This window comes from Plecotus auritus, assembly GCF_963455305.1.
Source record: "Plecotus auritus genome assembly, chromosome: 5".
In the NCBI taxonomy this organism is placed as follows: Eukaryota; Metazoa; Chordata; class Mammalia; order Chiroptera; family Vespertilionidae; genus Plecotus; species Plecotus auritus.
Genome location: NC_137776.1, coordinates 26,842,933 through 26,868,812, shown reverse-complemented (window position 1 = coordinate 26,868,812; position 25,880 = coordinate 26,842,933). Strand labels below are relative to the sequence as shown.

Below are 25,880 nucleotides of genomic sequence, written 5' to 3'. Positions count from 1 at the left end.
CTGAGTATTTTACACATGAACACCTTTGCACCCCACCCCTCCTTTCCAAGCCAGCCTCAGCCCCCTGCCCGGCCGGGACTCTGGTTAAAGCCATCCTCTAATCTCATCCAGCCTTTAATAGTCAGCATCCTCCTGCCGTCGGGCACGGTATTTCTGTGGGATGACAATGTCCAGAACACAGCCATGAGGGCTGACAAAGCACAATGGCAAGGAAGGGCTTTGGCACCACAGGTGTTTATGAATAAAATGTGGAAAGCTGGGCATCAACATATTTGGGCAACATAGCAGGTTTTTCACTATTTTGATGAATATGGAACTTGCAGTATCACAGAACGTATCTTTCACAGCTGTTCTAACAGCTACATTTTTTCTCAATGGGAAGAAAGTTGGGAGTCTATGACAATACAGGCCTGCCTCGTCCTAAAATTATATATGTGTTTGGTAGTTGAAATATTAAGCTACCAATGTTTAAAGGAATAACCTGAGGAAAGTTAGAGAAAGGAGGCACAATTAAAAAAAAGAAAAACACATCAAAGCTGCTAGATGCTTAGTTTTGTTAGTTACATGATTACAAAGACCTACTTTTATGGAAGTGTTAGTACACAGGGACATATGCGCAATTTTATCAGAAACAAACATTAAATGGCAGTTGAAGGCAGGGAGAGATTTGTTTCTGAGATATCACACCGAACTTTCTCGCACAATCTAAGGGTTAAAGTTCGGCACACAATATGCCACATTTGCCTCTAACCCCACACGCATTTTAGTGCCAAATTTTAACTTTCCTATTATCTGTATTCACGACTTTATGCTGTGGGAGAGTGTAGGAAACACTTCATCAGCGCTGACTTTGAATGCGGAGCTTCTGTGCAGTCAGAACCAGAAAAAACAGAAAGGAGGAACTCCCGCCAGGTTGGAGCAACGTTGAGAATGAAAGACTGCTGAGAAATGAAGATTAAGAACAGAATTTCTAGAATAAAAACTTCCCTTCAAATGGATTGCTAGGTCAAGAAAGAAAATTCCCCCAAACTCCCTTTTCAACAAGGATTTCAAGAATGGATGGAGCTTTTCCTTTTTTTAGGACCAAATTTTGAGTTTTAATATCAGAAATGTTTTTACACATCTTTATTCTTCAAAATTGATGTCAAATTACAAATAAATAGTCTACACGATGTAGCTTCTTCATCGTGTACACTTCTTCAGGGAGAAAACCGCAATCACCAAGAAAACACTGAAAATGAACTCATTGTAAGTCACCACTGGTAAGTACAGAGAAAGTGTTACATTTCAGTGTGGTCCCACGTCACAGTTTAAAATGGAGGCCCCTTTAAAACATTACAGATGTACATAACTTTCTTACAAATGAACCCACACATCAGGTGTTTTTTTTAATTTTAACATTATATCACAGGGACTGTTTAAAACTATAAAATCTTGTGAATTTTAGGAGCAAGGTTATGCCAAGTTCATCTATTTTTAAACATTGCTGCAAATAGTGCAAACTTTAGAGAACATCACAGATAGCAAACCCATTACTTAAAAACGAAGTACTTAGAAAGTAGATTCTACTTTCAGTTTTGTCCAATTGATTGGTAAAAACCTTTAAATGAAGTTTAAGCAAAAAATTCCAGTGGGGAAGTGGAGCTGTAGGGAAGAGGAGGTAGCCAACAATCTATGCGCGATAAACTGCTGCTTACTGTCACAGCAACGGTTATCTCCAGAAGTACAGAAAACAGGAACCATTCTTTTAGGATCTACTCTATATTCACATGTGTATTAGATTTAGCAATTGACCTTGGAATTCCAAGTTTTCCTCCTCAAGTACCTTGTGGTTAAAGCAGTATTTCTTATAACAGAATTATAGTAATTGGGGTTTTTTACTAGGTGTACCGGACCGGTTAATAATGCGGATTTTTTTCAATAGATGGAGTTACACATATGTTGATATATATGCGATTTGATAAGTATGCTATTTTGTTGTATTGACAACAAGCTTCATATGTCAAATTTGCTGAAGGTGTTAACATCGTATTTTTACACTTAAAAATGTCAAATTTTGTGCCCCCAAAAAAACCATTTGCAGGAAAGTTATAATTCATTACTTTATTTTGAAGAAAAGTGCTGCTGAATACTTCGGGAAGCTTATGATGAACATGCTCCATCTCAAGATACTTGTGAATGCTGGTTTAAACGCTTTAAAAGTGATGATTTCGATGTGAAAGACAAAGAACATCCAGGTCAACCGGAAAAGTTTGAAGACCAACAATTACAAGCATTATTGGATGAAGATGCGTGTCAAACTCAAAAACAACTTGCAGAAATTGCTCAGCAATTTCTGATCGTTTACAAGCAATGGGGAAGATTTTAAAGGAAGGAAAATGGGTGCCACATCAACTGAACGAAAGACAAATGGGAAACCGAAAAGTCATCAGTAAAATGTTGCTTCAACAGCACGAAAGACTTTTTTGCATCAAATTGTAACTGGCGATGAAAAGTAGATTTATTTTGAGAATCGCAAACACACAAAATCATGTGTAGATCCAGGTCAACCATCAACATCGACTGCAAGGCCAAATCGCTTCAGAAAGAAGACAATACTCTGCGTTTGGTGGGATCAGGGATGTGTGGTGTATTGTGAGCTTATATAACCAGGTGAAACCATTAATACTGATCGCTACCAACAACAAATAATCAATTTGAACCACGCTTTGATAGTGAAACAACCAGAATGTTCCAGAAGACACGGCAAAGTAATGTTGCTTCATGATGACGCACCATCACACACTTCAAAACCAGTTAAAAACACATTAAAAGATCTTGCCTAGGAAGTATTAACCCACCCGCCATATTCACCAGACCTTGCTCCTTCAGATTACCACTTGTTCTGATCGATGGCACATGCACTTTCTGAGCAGCACTTCAAAACATACGAAGAAATGGAAAATTGGGTTTCTGAATGGTTTGCCTCAAAACAAGAAAAGTTTTATTGGGACGGTATCCACAAATTACCTGAAAGATGGGGAAATGTGTAGCTAGCGATGGACATTATTTTGAATAAAGCACTTCTGATGTAACTCTTGAAATAATTGTTTTCTTTGATTACAAAATCTGGCATTATTAACCGGTACACCTAGTAAATCAACTTTTTTCTTTCTGAAAGTGTAGTATTAAAAGATACCGTTTTACAAGTCACTTAAAATGGGTTGGGTTAGAGCCCCAGCCAGCATGGCTCAGTGGTTCGGCGTTGACCTAGGAACCAGATCACAGTTTGAATCCCGGTCAGGACACATGCCTGTGTTGCGGGCTCGATCCCCAGAGTGGGGCGTGCAGGAGGCTGCCGATCGGTTTCTCTCTCTCCCCTCACCCTCTTCCTCTCTAAAATCAACAAAAATGTATTTAAAAACAATTTTTTTTTTTAAAAGATGGTTTGGGTTAGAGAGTAATTTGTCTGAAAAGAGATTCTACATACTTAATTTCATATTCTGCTGTGACATCTGACATTTTAGGACTAAAAGAAATTATTTAAAATTTATTAAAATGGAACCAGCCTTGAGATTTTTCTGAAAAGAAATGTTTATTCCAAATCAATAAGCTACATATTCATCTGACACTATTTCAAGTCACAATTATCAACATCTCTCCTTTGAAGAACTGAGCCTTCTTTTTCTAAATACAACTTTTTAAAACCACTGGAAAGCAAACAATTATTCTGAAGCTAAAGCATCAGAAACAAATTCCACCCACTCTGTTTTAATTTTTGGATCACAACATCCGATAGAGAGGTTCCATTTAATGTCTTTCAGTTTTATTTCTTGGCAGCTTTTCCTAACTATGATAAACTATAATGAAGACAGAAGCATTCAAAACATAATATAAACATAGAAGGCCACTAGTAAAAGTTCAAAACCAAACAAAATACCATACTGCAATAATCTTCAAATGTGATGTTTGTGATATGACCAAAAACTGTGAGCCCGTCCTCAACATGCCCACTGCCCTACACAGACCCCTGTTCATGTTTTGTCTTTTGATGCTTACAGTGAGAAACCAAGAAAATAACTAATATGACATATAAAAAACATGGTACCTATGTTTTCTTAAAGTCTTGAGTTGAACACATCTTAATCGGTGCAATATTACTTTTAATAATGCTCAAATAACAATAGACAAGCGATACATATGAAAAGACTGTATTACACAATGTTTTTAGTATCACAAATAAGTTGCACACAAGCATAAAAACCTACAAGTCTTAACTCACCTCATTAAGTTCTCATGTAATTTGTTGAGAATACTATTATCTTAAGCATTCTAAGTTTTTTCTAATATAGACAACTTATGATAGAAAGGGCTAGTGCTTTTTCAATAAGCACTAACACACACACACACACACACACACACACACACACCAGTGCAAGCCATCAAAACAAAGAATCCTAATTTGGAAGTGAAACAGATTAAACATGTAGATGAAAACTAGGGGAGTGGGACACAGTACATTTCCATTATTAATGTATCATATATACTAGTATAGACAATTCAATGTACATATGATCGATGAAATAAAAAATAACTTTCCATCCTTTAAGTTCTACCATCTAACTTTTAGAATTGCTTCCTCATTTCAACAGCTAACTAGAAGACTAAATACTTTGAGGGCAAGCTACCCAAGACAAGTTACCCACTGGTGCTGCACTTGCTGTGTTTTCTTCTTTACTATTAAATCAGAACCTTCTACTGCTATTTTGTTCCATGCAGCACCAACCAAACTTCATTTTTATCTAATAAAAAATAAATGAATAGTCCAGCCAGTGTGGCTCAGCGGTTGAGCGTCAACCCCTGAACCAGGAGATAAGGGTTCGATTCCAGGTCAGGGCACATACCTGGGTTGCAGGCTCAATCCCCAGTAGGGGGCGTGCAGGAGGCAGCTGATCAATGACTCTGTCCATCGTTGACCTCTCTTTCTCTCCCTCTCCCTTCCTCTCTCTGAAATCTATATATATATATAAATGTATAGAAGAAGACACTGTCAGGCATATATTCACAAAGTCTTAATTTCTTAAAACGTAAGTATGGGTATATTTATTTCTCTCAAATGCATACAAGACAATAATTACACAGCAACAAAGCTTCTGTTCAACAATGATTTGATTCATAAGCATTTGAAATTTACATAATTTCACATTCATAACCTTACATTTTTTAAATACTGTAAGTAAAAAAGACCCCCAAAATAACCAATTCTTATATTTCCTATTTATCCCTCTATACATCCAAACTTTATAAAGTTACAAACTGAACATTATACAGAACATATAAATCATGTTTAAAAACTTGAGGTTTTAAAATCACTGTTCCCCGTATGATTCAGGAGACTCCTCATGCCGACAAGTGCAGTCCTGGGGGTAAAGGAAACTGCAGGAGGGGAAGAAAGAAGAGACAGACACAGGTTTGCTGTCTTAATATTTTACTTGTCCTGTCAGTTAAAAATGGTGATGTCATGAGAAGTAACAGTTTAGGTTTAGTATGAGGAATGGAGTTTGCCTCACAGTTTGAGACGTGCATTTCAAGTATTTTCCTATTTGATCTGAGCTCCCTGCAGCAACCTGATGCCCAAGAGAATAATTATTTCCTTCCATACATTCGCTCAATGTCCGCCTGGTAATGTGTTTTAAGCTCTTTGCGTTTCAGCTTGAAGGCATCTGTCACCAGACCAGTTTCTGGGGTCCACGGTTCAGGGCTTAAACGAATTTTCACTGGAATTTCAAACTTTTCCAGACTTGCTGAGATGGTGTGGGAAAAAATACAAATACAAAGTCATGAAAAATGTATCACTGAAATTCTTAGCAAAGAGTCATTGAGCACCCATCAAAATGCATAAGCAACCACCCACGAATCTCACTTCCAATCAAGTTATCCCTCAGAAATGCTAGTATAAGTAAAAAAAAAAAAAAAAAAAAAAAAAGATATCTATTAGAATAGCAAAAAGAAATTAAATACATGTCCATCAATATAATGAGATAAATTATGATTTAGGCATAAAAAATAATGCAATTCAGTCATCAAAAATGAGTTAGATCTATATGGTATGGGTGTATTGCTAGGCTTAAAAAGGCAAGGTTTTTTGTGTTTTTTTTTAAATATTAGATAAACTTATATGCATCTAGATGCTAGGACAAAAAGGATACATAGTAAACTATAAACTGTATACACCTCTAGGGGAGGGATCCAGGATTAAGAATAAAGAAATGTCCCTTTTTACTTTACACCTATTTGTTTTCTCTGAATTTATTATAAAGAGCATAATCACGTCAGAAATTAAAATGTAATAAAGTTAGAAGAGACTCCTGTCACTGAACCAGGATATTCACTGATAAGCTATAAAAGCAGAATGTTTGCTCACTATGGTGTTCCTAACACACTAATACCCAGTAGATTCTCAATAGCAGAGCCAGGGAAGCAGGGAGGGGAGATTTAGTTTTGAAGAAATGCACTTCCTTAGTAAGAATGATTTATTTTTCTAACATTCATTCAACAAATAGTTACTGAAAAATATTGTGTGAAGTACTTCACTAAACACTCTCTAAAAAACACAAAACTAAGGTTTCTACCCTCAAGTAGTATATAATCTAATAAGGGTAAACACCTAGCCATAATAATTTACCTATGGATAAAGTACGAAGTGAAAGGTACAAGTGTCTTGGGAACAAGAGAGATAAGTTAATTTTAACTTATAAAATAAATACAGAGATAACCAACAGGTTTTATTCTTCAACGATTAAAAGAATCTCAGGAATGGTGTCAAGAGGAAAACTTCCATGAGCAAAGAAGTCAGTAAGGCTGGGACCATAGGATTTAAGGGACCAGGAGTCTGACACCTCGGAGACGTGGGGGAGGGTGAAAAGCCAGTGCTGAGAGATTGCTCAGCTCAGCCTTGCACTCTATGGCCTTACTCAGTGACATGATTTAAACCAGTGTTTTAGAAAAATAAACAGAAATGAGGGCTCAAATAACTGAATATTTCTTCTTTATTTTGTTGTGAATTTATATGTTAAGCAAATATTTTTTCTTCCCCCTTTTTTCTTATCATAATATGTATTAATAAGTTGATTTTATTACAGTATTTAACACAGGATAGCAAAGGAGTAGAGTAAACATCACTTAGGGGTTTGCATCCTCTCTGGGGAAAGGTAGGCAGGATAGTTGTATCATGCTAGGCCAGTGATCGGCAAATGCATTAGTCAACAGAGCCAAATATCAACAGTACAACGATTGAAATATCTTTTGAGAGCCCAATTTTTTTAACTTAAACTTCTTCTAACGCCACTTCTTCAAAATAGACTCGCCCAGGAAGAGCCACACTCAAGGGGCCAAAGAGCCGCATGTGGCTCATGAGCTGCAGTTTGCCGACCACGGTGCTAGGCAGAAGCCTAACTCAATTATTGTGTTTACTTGGAAATTAACTGTGGTTTAAGGAGTTGTACAAGGGTGCCAAGGTGACAAGGGGTGGACTGTGATGGTCAGTTTTATGCATCACCTGGGCTAGGCTAGAGTTCCCAGTTATTAAATTAAACACTAACCTACATGCTGCTCTGAAGGTGTTTTGTGGGTGTGATTAAGTCTATAATCGTTTTATTTTACACTAGAGGGCCGGTGCACGAAATTCGTGCATGGGGGGGTTCCCCCTCAGCCCAGCCTGCACCCTCTCCAATCCAGGACCCCTTGGGGGATGTCAGACTGCCAGTTTAGGGGATCGGGCCTAAACCGGCAGTCTGACATCCCTCTCACAATCCGGGACCACTGGCTCCTAACTGCTCACCTGCCTGCCTGCCTGATCACACCTAATTGACCCTCCTGCTGACCTGGTCACCCCCAACTGCCCCCGCTGCAGGCGTAGTCACCTCCCAACTGCCCACCCCACCGGCCTGGTTGCTCCCAACTGTCCCACTGCCCCCGCTGGCCTTGTCGCCCTTAGTGCCCCCCCCCCACCAGCCTGATTGCTCCTCACTGCACCCCCTGCCGATGTGGTTGCCCCCAACTGCCGCAACAACCTGGTCACCCCTCACTGCCCCCCCGCAACAACCTGGTCACCCCTCACTGCCCTCCTCTGCCGACCTGGTCGCCCCTCACTGCCACCCCTTGCCTGTCTGGTCACCCCCAACGGCTCCCCCGCCCCCCGTGGGCCTGGTAGCCCCATGCAGCCTGCCGCTCAGTTGTTTGGTCACCCCTCACTAACCCCCTGCTGGCCTGGTTGCCCCACACAGTCTGCTGCTCGGTCATTTGGTCGCCCCTCACTAACCCCCTGCTGGCCTGGTTGCCCCACACAGCCTGCTGCTCAGTCGTTTGGTCGCCCCTCACTAACCCCCCTGCCAGCCTGGTCGCCCCACACAGCCTGTTCGGTCGTCCGTTCGGTTGTTTCGGATGAGATGGATGCTTAGCCTTTTATATATATATAGATGATATAAGTTATCCTAGATCATCTCAGTGGGTCTGGTCCATCAGTTAAAGGCCTTAGAGCTGAGGCAGCCCCCAGAGAAGTAATTCGTTGTGGACCCTTCAACAGTCTGCCCTCCAGAGTCCCAACCCTGCCCACCAGACCCAATAACCATGTACACCAACTCCTTACAGTAAGTCTCTTAATCGATATAACCCACTGGGTCTGTGCTGTAAACTTGACCCCTGTGGATTTGGATTAGGAACGAAGTTGGATGCCTTTTTCACATCACATATAAAAATTAACTCCAAATGGATTAAGACCTGAATGTAAGAGTGAAAACTAGAAAACACTGGAGGTAGCTTTGTGACCTGGATTAGGCGACAGTTTCTCAGACGTGATACCAAAAGTATAAACAACAAAAGAAAAAATTTAAATAAACTGTATCTTATCAAAATTTAGAACTGTTGTGCTTTAAAGGATGCCATCAAGAAAGCAAAAAACAATCAATAGAATAGGAGAAAATATTTACAAATCACATATCTAATAATGGACTTGTAACTAGAATAGATAAATAACTGATAAGTCTCAATAATAAAAAGACAAATAACTTCATTAAAAAATGGGCAAAGGACCTAAATAGACATTTCCCCAGAGAAGCTATACAATGGCCAACAAGTACATGAAAAGATGATCCATATCATGAGCCATAAATCAAAACCACAATGAAATACCACTCCACACCCCTAGGATGGCTATCAAAAGGATGGACAATAACAAGTGTTGGCAAGGATGCAGGGAAACTGAAAGCCTCATACAACATTAGTGGGAATGCAAAACGGTGCTACCATTTTAGAAAATAATTTGGAAAAAATATTCTATAAAATAGTCTGGTAGATCCTCAAAAGGTCCAACAAAGTTAACACAGACTCAGCAATTCCACTCCTAGGTATTTACCCAAGAGAAATAAATGCATCCACACAAAAACTTGTATACAAATGTTCATAGCAGCATTATTCAGAACAGCCAAAAGTGGACAAACCACCTCCCAGTACAGAAAGTGTAGAGAAGAATATCAGACAATTCCCTGGGGGCTGTGGTGGCCAGGACACCGAGCAGGGCCTTGGAAACAGTGGAGAAAAAACAAGAAAATGAAGCTGCACGATGAGAATATTCTGAGGCATGTGCATCATGGGTTGGATGACCTGTGTGTTGCAGGGCCTGAAAGGGGAACTGAGAAGTCTGTTCTACTAATGGTAGGAAACTATGATTCGTTTCCTAGGCCTTGTAATATAATAGGATAAATAATGTAAGTGCTCTCATCCCACCTCAGTTTGCAGAATCACTGTAAGAATCACTCACCTGAAATAGCAGCTTCAGACAGCACTCTGAGTACCTCATTTTCCATCTCACAGCTGTTGCACAGCTCCTCCCACGTCCCTTTAAGTCCTTTCTTTCGAGCAAGTTCTGTGAGTTCCTTTTGATTTGGCACAACAAATCCAATGACGTAAGAATGGTAACTGAAATAGACAAAGGACAACTTAGCAAGGTCATTGAATGGCACACCATTTAACTGATTATGATTACGCTGACATTTTAGTAGCCAATCCTTCACTGCTTTACAGAAAATGCACGAGGCATACTGGGCACTGGCATCTGAGCTCACGCAACAGCCACCTTTTCTGTCTGACTCACAGCACGTTCCAATGCTTTGGCAGAGTTCATTGCTAAATAAACCTTATTATAACATTTCATGATCATTTTCAAATATGCACAGGAATAGTGCCATGAATACATTTTAAAAAGAAAATAACAATTAGAAAATTCATCTTTTAAAAAATCAATAATTCACATCAACAGGTTAAACAAAAATAAAAGCTAATGTAAATAAGAAGTTTTATCTAAAATAAGTTGGCAATAAATCAAAGTAACGTGATTATACTGATTTTCGTTTGTTATCATGAGAATTTATGTTGAAAGAGGAACCAAGCCCAGCCGGTGTGGCTCAGTGGTTAAGTGTCAACCTATGAACCAGGAGGTCATGGTTCGATTACTGGTCAGGGCACGTGCACAGGTTGCTGGCTCTGTCCCCGGTGGGTGCATGCTGATCAATGATTGTCTCTCATCAATGATGTTTCTATCTCTCTCTATCTCTCCCTTCCGCTCTGAAATCAATAAAAATATTTTTTTTTTTAAAGAAAAGACAGAGGAGCCAAGTTGCCTGCTAAAGCAGGAACATCATAACATAGCAGCAACAGCAGGAAGAGAAGGGCAATTCTGGTTAATAACACACAAATAGAACCCAGAACCGTGGCTTCATTAACAAAAATACTTCATTAAAGGGCCAAATCATTTATATATAAATGTAATAAATCTAACTGGGGCTGTACCTCAAAGTCTGTTTCAAAAATGGCTTTTCTGATAGCAGAGCTTATTTTTTCATAATCTTATATAATAAAAGCATAATATGCAAATCAAACAAACAGCAGAATGACCGGTCGCTGTGACACACACTGACCACGAGGAGGCAGATGCTCAATGCAGGAGCTGCCCCCTGGTGGTCAGTGCCTCAGCGAGAAGCTGGGCTTACAGCTGACAAGTGCAGCGGCAGTGGCAGGAGCCTCTCCCACCTCTGCTGTAGGCAGACATCCCCTGAGGAGTCCTGGACTGTAAGAGGTGCAGGCTGGGCTGAGGGACAACCTCCCCCCTCAGTGCACAAATCTTGTGCACCAGGCCTCTAGTCTTACCTAATAATAGACAAACATGTAAACTAACCGTACCTCCACTACGCCACCAGCCAATCAGGAGTGATTTGCAAATTAACCCAATAAAGATGACAGTTAATTTGCATACACAGGCACCGAGTGACGGGGGTGGGACACAGGAGTTCTGCCCCACCCCGTCTCTCAGGGCCTCTGGGCAGCATGGGAAGGCGGGGCCAGAATGGAAAGAGGCGGCTCCCGGAGCGGAAAGAGGCGGCTCCGGGGCCTGAGCAGAAAGGGGCTGGGCTGGAGTGGAAAGGCGGTGCCGGCAGCCAGGGAAAGGAAAGCCCATTCTAGCATGAATTTTCGTGCATCAGGCTTCTAGTTATCATATAAACTGCTGTAGTCAGGTTCCTAGGCTGGCCACACAACACTTGGGCATTACAGTGGAGAATAATTACATCAAGTACTACTGCCAGGGAAAGTGAATCAGAGCACCAATCTAAAATCCAACACATTTTCATCTTGGTTGCAGGTTCCTCCCTGGCCTGGGCCCTGGTCAGGCTCATGCAGGAGGCAACCAATCAATGTGTTTCTTTCACATCAATGTTTCTCTCTGTCTTTCCCTCTCTATTCCACTAGTCCACTATTCCTAAAAATCAATAGAAAAAAATATCCTCGGGTGAGGATTAAATAAATAAGTAAATAAAATCCAACACCATTTTCCGAGAATGCACTTCTAGGATTTTAACTTTAAACTCCCCTTCCCAGCTGCCTCTAAGTCATCATGGACTTTTAACACAGCCTAAGGAAGAAGCCCTCAGCCCTGATCAGGATCCCAAGCAGGCTTACACCCCCCAATTCCTTTCTTTACTCCCTTTCCTCTGGACTGGCTCTGGGAAGCCTCCCTGTGCAGAGGGACAGGTAGCTAGGTGTCCCAAGGCGGCAGGAAGGAGGACTTTCTCTTCTTCACCTCCCTACCACAGAAGACATTGCAGTGAGATATAAAGCAGAAAACAGACACAGAGGAAGATGAGGATGGAAGCATAAAAAGGGAAGAATCGGTGGGTGAAAGGCTGTAATGAGAAGAGGCTGTTCCCAGAGACAACAGATCAGAAGGAAGAGTTCTTGGTACAATTTTACAAAGAAGACCCATATACGAAGGAAATGCCAATAGCACACCAAATGTTCTAAGTAAAAGTTGCATGAATTCTACTTTCTTACCTGTTTGCATATGCACAAATGTTATCTATTAGTGGAAGATTCTTCAAAGCTGCCTCTACTTTCCCAAGAGAAACATATTCTCCTGCCTGAAGTTTTACAAGGTCCTTTTTACGATCTGTGCAAGACAAGGCCGGGAGGGGGATACATGGCAGGATAACATTAATAACACCTTTAAGACACATAAATATTGGCCATTCTCTAAGCAATTTGCTACCAATTAAGTTCATTATAATACTTATACTAAAATTAAAAGTATGTAATAAAACTAAGTCCTAATTTTGACATTATTAAATATATTCTTTTTTTAAAATTAGCTTCTAAATAAGGGCCTCCCTTCATCAGGGCTTTGGTCATATTCCACTGAACAGGTATGTTCCTGGTATACATTAATACCAGGGAGGTAAAGAATATACTCAATGCCACCTGAACAATCACTCTACCTGGAGAGATACATGTTCCAAAACATATCTCTCCAATGCGCTATGGTAGTGCTAAGTATTAAGACTCTCCAACCTGCTGCTTTGGAAAAAATTTCTGCCAGCGAGACCTGAGCTGAGTCTTGTGGAAAAACTGAGCAACAGTCAAGTGGACCAGTGCTGGCAGAGAAAAGAGATGTGCCAGCTCAAATTACCGCAGTAGAGAAGGAAGAAACCACCGGAAGTGGAGATGAAAGTGGAGAGGTGAACCAGGCCACACAACAGGGGAACCTTGAACTGAGCCTCTAGGAGCCACTAACAGGTTTCAGCAGGAAGTGGCCCAGTGGGGTCAGCATTTATATGATCACAGAAGAGGCAGCCTAACATACTACCAGGATAAGAGAGACAGAGAGAGAGAATGCTCTTGAGGCCTATGTCATAAGGTCAATCAATGGGCTGTGGGTTAGATATGGGGAGCTGACTAAGCATCTTCTCCTGGGCCTCCAGTCATGACTGGGCGAGAAATGCCAGTGACTGAAGAAGAGAACCTCAGAGAAGAGCAGGGGAAGGTATCTGTCACCCCATCGAGCTGTCAGGCCTTCCTTTGTCCTCACAGGTGAGGCAAGGTCATGTCCTAACAGGAGAGAACATGTCCAATAACCTCTAGACATCAAAGAAGTCACAAAAAACAATGTTCCCTATTACAAATCTGACTCTTTAAGGGTTAACTAATAATAAGATACCACTGCTGCTGAACAGATTCTGAGACCTCTTTATCTGTCTCACCTTATAATTCCACACACCCCTAACTGTAAACTTTTATATTCTATGGATGATGCAACAGACCATACCAACATTTCATAAAAATACATTCTTACATTATTAAGCAGCTTCTCTAAATACACTCACGTTCACAAAAAAGTATGAGACACTCACCAATAATCTTTAAACAACCATCAGGATCGAACTCCCCAATGTCTCCAGTACAGAGCCACCTCTGCCCGTTTTCATCTTCAAAGAAATCAGCCTTTGTTTTTGCTTCATTTTTGTAGTATCCCATTGTCACATTCTGGCCACCAATAAGAATTTCACCCCTGGGATGTGGTTTATCTGTATTAAAGTATCCACCTAGTAAGCAGAATAATTTAGAGTTAATTCGGTATTTTTATCCCTATATGAATCATGTGAAAATTTGAAACTGTTAGTTTCTAAACAGGGACATCTGATTTCAATCCAATTAGAATTTCCCAAAGGAAGTAAGGCAGATACTATGAATTAACAAAATTCATCAATGTAAAACTGAAGTTTTAGGTACAAAACTTCAGTTGCTTAAACATAAGCACTTATGCTTTTAAACTACTATTCTGATGAGAAAATTATTCAAAAATCTAACATCTATTGTATAAAATAATTATATCACTACACAGGTAAACTTTAAATATTCTGTAGAGATTCTTAAATATCATACTAATGAAAGTATTAAATCATGCATTTAATAAGAGAATAATAAATTTCTGTATCAAATCAAATTCCTATATATTTAGATGATGTTTTCTTACAGATAATTTCAGAATATTCCAAGTTTAAATTTATTAAACATATTCACTAAAAAATTAACATCTCAGCCTTAGAATCTTTATTTTTACTTTGTATAAAAGAAAAAAAAGCATTCAAACAAATCATAAATAATATTTACATGTTAACAGGATCAAATAAAAACTTTTTAAAGTAATTAGTATTTGCCCTGACCGGGTGGTTCAAATGGTTGGAGCATCATCCGATACACCAAAAAAAGGTTGCACATACCTAGGTTGTGGGTTTAATCCCTGGTTGGGGTGCAACTAATCAATGTTTCTCTCTCTCCTCTGTCCTCTCTCTCAAAAACCAATTAAGAAACATAACCTCAGGTGAGGATTTTTTTAAAAGTAATTAATATTTAAGTGCATATAACAACAGATTTTTATGAAATTACAGTAAAAATTTCTTTCTGATAATTCTGGGTTGAAGACCTCATGGAAAAGACAAAAAAAAAAAAGGAAAATTTTCTTAATAAAAAATAAATTTTATTAATTTTTTTAATATGTTTTATTGACCTTCTACAGAAAGGGAGAGGGACAGAAACATCAATGAGAGAGAGACATCGATCAGCTGCCTCCTGCACACTCCCTACTGGGTATGTGCCCGCAACCAAGGTACATCCCCTTTACCAGAATCAAATCCGGGAACCTTGAGTCCGCAGGCTGATGCTCTATCCACTGAGCCAAACCAATTAGGGCTAAATTTTATTAATTTGCTTCTATAAAATAAAAGTTATGATTATGCCTAATTAACTGACATATTTATTTAGTACATTGTTTTATTTTACCATAATTGTTACTTGTATCCTATCTAATAAAATATGCAAATTAACCATCACTCCGCTACACCAACAAGCCACGCTCACCAGCCACACCTAACAGCCAATCAGGAGCAAGTATGCAAATAAACCCAACCAAGATGGCTACGGCCACAGAGGGCAGGAGGGAGGCTTGGGTTTCCCCGGCAATGGAGGAAGCCAAGCTTTCCGCCTGCCCTTGCCGGCCTAGGCCTCCACTCAAGGCTACAAAGTTTCAATGATAGAAGATACATAAATTCAAACAGAAATGGCGGCAGCCACGGAGCTGGAAAGAGCAGGAGGCTAGGGTTGCCCCCGGCGATGGAGGAAGCCAAGCTTTCCGCACACCCTGGCCGGCCCAGGCCTCCGCTTAAGGCTACAAAGTTTCAATTATAGAAGATACATAAATCCCAACAGAAATGGCTGCTGCCACGGAGCAAGCAGAAGGCTTGGCTCCGCTCCAGGCTACGAAGTTTCAATTGTAGAAGATAAATAAACCCCAGATACCAGGGCCTCCGCTTGGGTCACCAGGGGGTGTGGCCAGCCTATAAACCACCACAGGCCCCTCGCCCAGGCCGCCCCATGCCCCAAGGGAACCCCCACCCTGATCCGGGACACCCTTCAGGGCAAACAAGCTGGCCCCCACCCATGCACCAGGCCTCTATCCTATCTAATAAAAGAGTAATATGCAGATTGACCATCACTCCAACACACAAGATGGCTGCCCCCATGTGGTCAAAGATCCTGCCCCCATGTGGACACAAGATGGCCACCACAAGATGGCCAGCAAGGGAGGGCAGTTGGGAGGGGGACCAGGCCTACAAGGGAGGGCAGTTGGTGGCGATCAAGCCTGCAGGGGAGGGCAGTTAGGGGTGACCAAGCCAGTAGAGGAGGGAAGTTGGGGGGGACCCAGGCCTGCAGGGGAAGGCAGTTGGGAGGGACCCAGGCCTGCAGGGGAGAGCAGTTGGGGGAACCAGGCCTGCAAGGGAGGGCAGTTAGGAGTGACCAGGCCTGCAGGGGAGGGCAGTTAGGGGTGACCAGGCCTGCAGGGGAGGGCATTTAGGGGCAAACAGGCTGGCAGGGGAGCAGTTAGGCATCAATCAGTCTGGCAGGGGAGTGGTTAGGGGGTGATCAGGCTGGCAGGCAGAAGCGGTTAGGGGCAATCAGGAAGGCAAGCAGGCGAGCAGTTGGGAGCCAGCAGTCCTGAATTGTGAGAGGGATGTCCGACTGCCTGGGCAGTCGGACATCCCTCAGGGGGTCCCAGATTGGAGAGGGTGCAGGCTGGGCTGAGGGACACCCCTTCCCGTGCACGAATTTCGTGCACCGGGCCTCTAGTTTACTAATAATAAGCAAAATAAAAAATTACAATTCTTCAGAATCATCTTTGAATCAAGCAAAGTAAATGCATCCATATAGCTGTAGATAAAATATATCTATTAATAAGGGACAAAAATGAGCAGTTTGAGTACTTTTATATTCTAAATAAGGAAGAAAATGAAGCACAATACTAACTTTTTAAAATACATTTTTATTTATTTCAGAGAGGATGGGGGAGGGAGAGATAGAAACACTGATGATGAGAATCATTGACTGGCTGCTTCCTGCATGCCCCACACTGGGAATCAAGTCCACAACCCAGGCATGTGCCCTGACCAGGAATCAAAACGTGACCTCCTGGTTCATAGGTCGACACTCAAACACTGAACTACACTGGCTGCCAGGCAGCACAATACTAATTTTAAAGTTAATACTATACACATTAATGTTTTGTGGTTAAAATGTTATTACCTTCCTCCCAGTTCTTTAATTTGATTTCACAGCAAACTAATGGTGCTCCCACTCTGCCGGTATTGTAGTCCCACACTAAAAAGGCAAATGAAAAAAAGTCTTTGGTTACAGTAGTTAATAAATGGCTTCATTTTTTTAAATTACCAAAAACCATGATTTATCCCAAAGCTTAGATATCACCAGAGAATTCTTAAAAGCAGGTCACAAATTGGTGAACCACAGGCTGGGTGGCCCACACTGAGTTTTTCTCTTGTTTTGCTTTGTTTTTAATCTAAATTGATTCTTACAGTTAAAAAAAAAAAATCAAGACATTTTACATGTTAGGGTGGAATCTCCAGGAACAATGGGCCCACCTTCCCAGTACATCAGTAATTATAGTCCCCATTAGAGGGCACATAGTCTGCTCCAGGTCCCCAAATTCCTCACCTACCACATTTTTTTACATCAGGGCCTGTTTCTCTCATGTAAGAAGCTGCCTGGTTCATGATTTTATAGCACCCCATCTTAAGAAATGAAGACCTCGGAAGCTTCCCTCACATATCAGTTATGCCACCACACCCTATTTAAATTCACACAGTGAGAGTTCAAAGACCAGGCTGGAGATTAAGATGGCTAATTTTCAAGAAATTGGGAAAAGAACCTACCATTCATCAGAAATAAAATGCCAATATTTAATACTCTACAGAGTTTCATTTACAACAAACTGTAACTGATTAAACACAGATTCAGTGTGAATCTTAAAAAAAAATTAAGATCCTCAAGAAAAGAAACCATATATGCATGTACTAAAGAGTGCTTATTTCCCACAAAACAAATAATATAAAATACAGAGAATATAACTGAAAACAGGAAAATACAGGAGTAATGTAAGATAAACCTGGGATATGAAGAGTACACAGAAGTACTCAAGGTAAATAAGAAAAAAATCAGCCCCAGCTGGTTAGGCTCAGTGGATAGAGCGTCAGCCTGCGAACTAGAAGGTCCCAGGTTTGATTCCGGTCAAGGGCACATGCCCAGGTTATGGGCTCAATCCCCAGTGGGGGGCTTGCAGGAGGCAGCTGATCAATGATTCTCTCTCATCATTGATGTTTCTATCTCTCTCTCCCTCTCCCTTCCTCTCTGAAATCAATAAAAATATATATATTTTTAAAAATCAGCAGTGAAGAGGTTCAATATCTATCAGTATCCAGAAAATACAAAGTAGAAACACAGCTTTCTCTAATAGGGGAAGCAAAGTAACTTCCTCCCATAAAAGGGATACATGAGGCCCTATGGCAGGGGTGGGCAAACTTTTTGACTCGAGGGCCACAATGGGTTCTTAAACTGGACCGGAGGGCCGGAACAAAAGCATGGATGGAGTGTTTGTGTGAACTAATATAAATTCAAAGTAAAGGAGCGGAGGGGAGAGCAAGAGAACCCTCCGCTCTTTCGGCTCCGCGGGCCGGATAGAACAGCCGAAAGGGCCGGATCTGGCCCGCGGGCCGTAGTTTGCTCACGGCTGCCCTATGGGGTTCACCTGGGGAGCGAGAGGATCTCCTCCTCAACCATGTCATCATGGGAAGGATGAAAACTATATTCTCTTCTCTCTATACTTACACAGCCCACCAACAAGAAACATTTCTGAATGTGAGCCTTAATACACATACCTAAACAACTAGACCAGTGGTCGGCAAACTCATTAATCAACAGAGCCAAATATCAACAGTACAACGATTGACATTTCTTTTGAGCCAAAAACCGACTTTTGTGCATGTGCCACGAAGTTTCAATTGCACTGTACGTGCGCACCCACACATGGTATTTTGTGGAAGAGCCACACTCAAGGGGCCAAAGAGCCGCATGTGGCTCGCGAGCTGCAGTTTGCCAACCACTGAACTAGACAAAGCACATCAATTTTCTACATAAACGAAACTTAAGAACTGATGTAATAAATGTACAGAATACAGCCAATGATTTTTACTAAAACTTCTTTTCCAGAATGCTAATCCTATATAATAAAAGGCTAATATGCAAATTGTCCCCTCGACTGGGAGTTTGACCAGGGGCGGGGCCGGCGGGTCAACCGCCTGTGGCCCCTCCCCTCAGCCGGCTCGATTGGCCCCCCTACGTCAATTGGGGGCGGAGTCGGCCCACCAACTGACCGCGGCCCCTATCCCTGGCTGGCCCCACCCCCGATCGCCCCCCCCCATTGGGGGCGAGGCCAGCCTGCCAACCTCCTGCGTCCCCTCCCCCCAGCTGGCCTGACCCGAGTGGCCCCGATCAGGCCAGGCCAGCTGGACCCCACCAATGCACGAATTCATGCACCAGGCCTCTAGTTTATAATATTCCCTAGTTTATAATTTAGCATGAGAAACTCCTCTAGCTGAATTGCTATTAGATATACCTAATACATTCTAAACCCTTATGTCAATAATCACAGAACATGGAATTTACCACTACAGTGCCAGAAAGATACCGTAAACCCTCTCCTACATATTTGTAAAAAACAACCCATATCCAAAAATGGGAGTCAGAGTACTGAGCCTCTGCTGGACACTCCACTCTGTGGTAGCACTAACCTTCTGTAATTGTTCCAGCCCCAGCAGACTCAGTGAGTCCATAGCCCTGGCCAACGGAACAGCAAAAGCAGATATTCATGAATCGCTGCGTGGTTGCAGAAAGTGGAGCACCTCCACACAACAAAAGCTGAATATTTCCACCTAGCAAGCTCCGAACTTTCTGGAAAATAAACCTAGAAAAATTAATCAGAGAAATTATGGAATTTTAAAGCTGAATGGAATCTCCAAAATCATTTAGGCTTATCACCCAATTTTGATAGTAAGTGCCTTATCCATGGCCACAACCCAATTCAAGAGATTCTCTTAACCCACTACTTAAATCTTAATTTTTAAAAGTTCAACTAAATAAAGAAGATATGATCTTTTCTTAAATTTTTTTCAACTAATATTTGAATTCAAAGCTCTCAGGTTTAATTTTATATAAAAATGGAAAACCCTTGCTAATGGACAGAGCAATTTGTTTTATATTATTCTAGACTACACATTATACTAATACTGAATAATCCTATTTTATTTTTAAAATTCAGTATTAAAAGCAAATTATTTTTTTTTGCTTTAGCTTACTTCATTAGAAATGTCTACATATTTATATACAGCAATCTAACTTTTAAAAAAATTTCACTAATTCAAGTTCCAATAAGTTTATTGTTTAAAAATATCTGGTAAATTAAAAAAAGAAAATAACTCAAATATTTAATTGAAATGTTTCTGAAAATACACTAATAAAAGATTACTTACAACCTTGGTCAAAGGAAGGGTTTAATGTTGTTGTTTTTTAAGTAACTTTGAAAAAGGCAAAGACCAAGTGGCAATCTTCTATACCAGTGGTCGGCAAATTGAGGCTCGCGAGCCACATGCGGCTCTTTGGCCCCTTGAGTGTGGCTCTTCCACAAAATACCACGGCCTGGGTGAGTCTATTTTGAAGAAGTGGCGTTAGAAGAAGCTTAAGTTTAAAAAATTTGGCTATCATAAGAAATTTCAATCGTTGTACTGTAGATATTTGGCTCTGTAGACTAATGAGTTTGCCGACCACTGATCTATACTAATAAAAGAGTAATAGGCAAATTGGTCAGGACGCCCTCATAGTAATGACCAAACAGCAGGCTGTGCAGGGCAATAAGGCCGGCAGGGGGGTTAGTGAGGGACGACCAAACAACTGAACAGCAGGCTTCGTGGGGCGACTAGGCCGGCAGGGGGTTTAGTGAGAAACAACCTAACGACTGAACAGCAGGCTGCATGGGGCGACCAGGCCGGCAGGGGGGGCCGTGAGGGGTGACTAGGCCGGTAAGGGGGACAGTTGGGGGCAACCAGACCAGCAGGGGAGGCAGTTGGGGGCGACCAGGCTGGCAGAGGGGGCCGTGAGGGATGACTAGGCCGGTAGGGGGGGGCAGTTGGGGGCAACCAGACCAGCAGGGGAGGCAGTTGGGGGCGACCAGGCTGGCGGGGGGGGGGGGGGCCGTGAGGGGTGACTAGGCCGGTAGGGGGGGCAGTTGGGGGTGACCAGGCCAGCGGGGAGGGGCTGTTGGTAGCAACCAGGCTGGTGCGAGGTGGGAGGGGGCAGTTAGGGACAATCAGGCAGGCAGGCAGGCAAGTGGTTAGGAGCCAGCTATCCCAGATTGTGAGTGGGATGTCTGACTGCCAGTTTAGGCCCAATCCCCGGGATCAGGCCTAAACTGGCAGTGGGACATCCCCCAAGGAGTCCCATATTGAAGAGGGTGCAGGCTGGGCTGAGGGGGACCCCCCGCCCCCGTGCACGAATTTCGTGCACCGGGCCTCTAGTTTAATAATAATATTAACAGGCTTTACAAAGTAGGTTATATATCTCACTAAAGAGATAACTAATAAAAGTAAGGAAGGAAAAAGCTTATAAAGTTTTAAATAGAGTAAAACATTTGAAAAACATATTAACCCATATCTATCTATCTATCTATATATATATAGATATAGAAATATATATGTATATATAGATATATAAATACAAATACATATATATATATATGTGTGTATATATATATATATATATATATATATATATACACACACACACACATATAAAAGGCTAATATGCAAAGTGTCCCCTTGGGAATTCGACAAGAAGACTGGGAGTTCAAGTGCTTGCTATGACATGCGCTGACCACAAGGGGGCGGCGCGGAACAAAGGGAGGCCCCGGCCAGCAGCCAGCAGCCGGCAGCCAGGGAAGGGAAGGGAGTTCCTAATTGCCAGCCAGGCCTAGGGACCCTACCTGTGCATATATTTCATGCACCAGGCCTTTAGTATTCCCATAAAAAATAATCTTGAGAATAATTAGAAAATAATACTTTCATTTCTAAATTCTACAATATTGTATAATTAAAACTTACTCTATTAGCACTACAAAAACAAAAATTTAATAGATCTATGGTAAAACTGGTCATTTAACACTTTAAGCACAAAAAATTAGTCACATTTTATTGCCATTTTATATTCATAACTAGAGGCCCAGTGCCCGAAATTCGTGCACGAGGGTTAGGGGGTGTCCCTCAGCCCAGCCTGCATCCTCTCCAATCTGGGACCTCTTCAGGGATGTCCGACCAGGGATCGGGCCTAAACAGGCAGTCAGACATCTCTCTCACAATCCAGGACTATTGGCTCCCAACCTCTCGCCTGCCTCTGCCTGATTGCCCCTAAGCACTTCTGCCTGCCAGCCTGATCACCCCTTAACCACTCCACTGCCAGCCTGATTGATGCCTAACTGCTCCCCGGCCGGCCCGATTGCCTGTAACTGCCCTCCCCTGCCCGCCTGGTCACCCCTAACTACCCTCCCCTGCCAGTCTGGTTGCCCCTAACAGTCCACCCCTGCAGGCCTGGTCAGCCCCAACTGCTCTCCCCTGCTGGGCCAGTCACCCCTAACTTCCCTCCCCTGCAGGCCTGCCCCCACAACTGCCCTCCCCTGCAGGCCTGGGCCCCCCCCCCCCCAACTGTCCTCCCATGCAGGCCTGGTACTCCCACAACTGCCCTCCCCTGCTGGCCTGGTCTCCCCCAACCTCCTCTGCTAGCCTGGTCACCCCTAACTGCCCTCCCTGCTGGCCTGATTGCCCACAAATGCCCTCCCCTGCAGGCCTGGTCTCCCCACAACTGCCCTCCCCTGCAGGCCTGGCCCCCCCCAACTGCCCTCCCCTGCTGGCCTGGTCCCCCTCAACTGCCCTCCCCTGCAAGCCTGGGTCCCCCCTAACTGTCCTCCCCTACAGGCCTTGTCCCCCCACAATTGCTCTCCCCTGCAGGCCTGGTCGCCCCCAACTGCCCTCCCCTGCTGGCCCAGTCACCCCTAACTGCCCTCCCCTGTGGGCCTGGTCACCCCTAACTACCATCCCCTTCAGGCCTGGGTCCCCTCCCTTGCTGGCCTGGTCTCCCCTAACTGCCCTCCTCTGCCAGCCTGGTCACCCCCAACTGCCCACAACTGCCCTCCCCTGCCAGCCATCTTGTGGCGGCCATCTTGTGTCCACAGGGGGGCAGCCATCTTTGACCACATGGGGCGTCCATTTTATGTCTTGGAGTAATGGTCAATTTGCATATTACTCTTTTATTAGATAGGATTGACATAAACTTAAAAGCAAAGAGAAATAATTAAAATAATTCAAATCACATTAAGTGTCCATATAAAATATAAGCACATTATTAAATCAAGTGGAAAGTTTTGTCAAATAAAATGGCAATCTTTTAATTGCTCATATTCGTATGCAAGATGGAATTTTTAAGGAGTCCCTCTTATTTTTTTAAATATGTTTTTATTTATTTAGGAAAGGAAGGGAGAGGGAGAAAGAGATAAGAAACATCAATGATAAGAGAGAATATCATTGATCAGCTGCCTCCTGCATGTCCCACACTTAGGATTCAGCCTGCAACCTGGGCATGTGCCCAGACCAGGAATCAAACCATGACCTCCTAGTTCATAGGTCAACGCTCAACCACTGAGCCACGCCAAAAGTATCCCTTTTACTTTTTAAAATAAATTTATTTCTTACCACTACTTCAATTAACAGGTCTACTGATCTGAACAAAGCAACTCAGTTATCCAGAGGGAGAACCTTTCCTTACCTGTCACACAAGGGAGTACTTCGCCCTTTGGAAATCTGTTCCATTTTATAATTATAGGCCAGAATAAACAGATTACGTTGAAAACTACTCATTTCATTTACTTTATTCATGACATTTTTGTAGATTCGATCCATGATTTCCTAGACGTATAAAAATTAGTTAATACAGTTAATGATGTTATCGGCTGCCTTACACATATTAAAATCTTCACACCAAATTAATAGTTCTATCAATATTGAGACATTTCAAAAGATATAGCCCATCAGGAACACATTTTTAAGATACAGCCAAAATTAGTTTAAAAATGAGGTTTCTGTGAAAATAACTTAATAGCAAACATATAAGTAGATGTTCATTAGTAGTAAAAAGAGAAAAGCATTTGGGCAGTAATATATCATTATTGATTTTTTATATTGCTTTTTTTCATCTTATTTATTCTGAACAAAAAACTGAACTCATTAAATAAACTATATGAAATGATTTTAGTTATAGAGTACCACATTCTTCGCTCTCAAGAGGACCTTGGGTTATTTTGGCTGGTTTTGTCTTTCAATGCTGCACCCAGGATATTTTCCTTGTCTGCATTATATTTTGCTTGCTAGGCCTATTACTACTATGAAATATACTTTAATGACTTCAAATAGTTTTTCCTCTACAATTTCAAATTATATTGAATTTTTACATGAACTGAAAATTTAAAGCAAGATAGTACTAAGAAAACAATATACCTATAGAAATTCCAAAATCGCCGGTCATTTATGTTTAATTTTGGAATAACTATGTAATTATACTTAGACATAATTCCCAACACTTTCAAACAAAATCAGAAAGCCACATAAGACTTACATACGGAGAGAAAATCATTGTGTCTCAGTTCCATTAACCTTACTCTCAAGGTCCCTCCCATTCAAAGTGGCACCAACTTCTCGGCCACTTTTTTTGGTGTCTAGGCCAGACTTTCCTGAGGACTCAGGAGGTAATTACACTACTTGCTTAGAAGGAGGTGATCTTAACTCTTCTCTCCTATCTCCTGCTGAGGTTCAAGTTTCTACTAAAAGCAAGCAAACCTCATGAAAAGAATTTGAACAAGAAGCTATCTAGAGAAAGGCAATGATGATATGGTAATAAAGACGGACTATATCTATAGAGCTTCAAGTAATACAGAAAATCAATGAGGATAAACCCTACATGACCTCCTCAACCACAGTATCTTTCCCACTGGCATGTATGTCTGTAGCAGGTGACACTTCTTGAGAACTCAATACTAATTAGTGGTCAGTTCTTACCGGAACCGCTGCCATCAGTGTTGGCTTCAACATGGACGTATCCCCTTTGCTTCCTTTTTTTATTTTTGAAGACTATAGAGAGAAAAAGTGATCAATATGTAGTGATTCTTATTTTAAAATTCAATTAAATTCTTAGATTTAAAAAACGTATTATAAATTCATCATTTTAACTTACTTATAATTTAAAAAGCAAGTGCTTATTTTAAAATGAACTGTCATCTTCACAATATAGTGCCAAACTGTTGGGGAAAATGTGTTAAAAATGACCATGATTCTTCTGTATCTCAAGTCATAGACACTTAATTTACCTGATCTGCTAGCGTCTGTGGTGAAGAGTAACCAATGCGGCATCCGTGAGACAGACAGACAAGCTCCGCACTCAGCTCTAACACGTGGGCCAGAGGCAAATAGCCAATGTAAACATCTTCCTCTCTGAAAGAAAAGGGAGGTGTGAGAGGAAACGGTCAGGTGCGCTCTCTCTGAAAGTGACTACAGTGGGAGCAAGCTTGAGGAGGCACATGGGAAGGCCCTCAGGGCATCAATTTGACTCCACGTGTGGTGTTGTGTGAGAGGAGAGCCAGGGAGGCTTACTTTAATAGACATAAACACTGGCCTCCCGCACATTTACTCGCTAAGACATACCCCAGGCGTGGAATCCTTTCTGCCATCCCCGTGATGCCAGCAATGATGTTGCTGTGGGAGATCATGACCCCCTTGGGAAGTCCTGTGGACCCACTTGTGTACATGATTACTGCAATATCTGAGGGTGCCGGTGTGCTCTGAGGCTTGTTTTCTGTATTGGAGAAAAACACGTACACAATACACTTCTAAGAAATCTAGCCAACGCACTGATTTTTTTCAAAATAATGTGTTTATTAACTCAATTCAACAATTATTCATTGTAATCACACAGGTCAAGAAAACAGATCAAGTCCCGGCACATAAGGAACATATAGTCTGTTGGGAAAGACTAACATATAAATCTATCATATAATAAAAGCTATGAAGAAAAATAAAGCAAGA

At 41.8% G+C, this 25,880-nt stretch overlaps 1 protein-coding gene across 1 annotated transcript in view; it reads right to left on the bottom strand.

Annotated features, from left to right (window-relative positions):
• Positions 1–3,560: 3,560 nt before the first annotated feature.
• Positions 3,561–25,880, bottom strand: part of ACSL3 (acyl-CoA synthetase long chain family member 3) — a 59,797-nt gene continuing 37,477 nt past the window's right edge. The window contains exons 6-15 of the mRNA XM_080670868.1: positions 25,500–25,650; positions 25,166–25,289; positions 24,858–24,929; positions 23,572–23,711; positions 19,497–19,669; positions 16,939–17,013; positions 13,713–13,904; positions 12,361–12,475; positions 9,797–9,954; positions 3,561–5,783 (exon numbers count right to left, since the gene is read on the bottom strand). Of these exons, the coding sequence (XP_080526994.1) occupies positions 5,626–5,783; positions 9,797–9,954; positions 12,361–12,475; positions 13,713–13,904; positions 16,939–17,013; positions 19,497–19,669; positions 23,572–23,711; positions 24,858–24,929; positions 25,166–25,289; positions 25,500–25,650 (1,358 nt within the window). The 3' untranslated portion in view covers positions 3,561–5,625. The remainder of the gene's footprint in view (positions 5,784–9,796; positions 9,955–12,360; positions 12,476–13,712; positions 13,905–16,938; positions 17,014–19,496; positions 19,670–23,571; positions 23,712–24,857; positions 24,930–25,165; positions 25,290–25,499; positions 25,651–25,880) is intronic.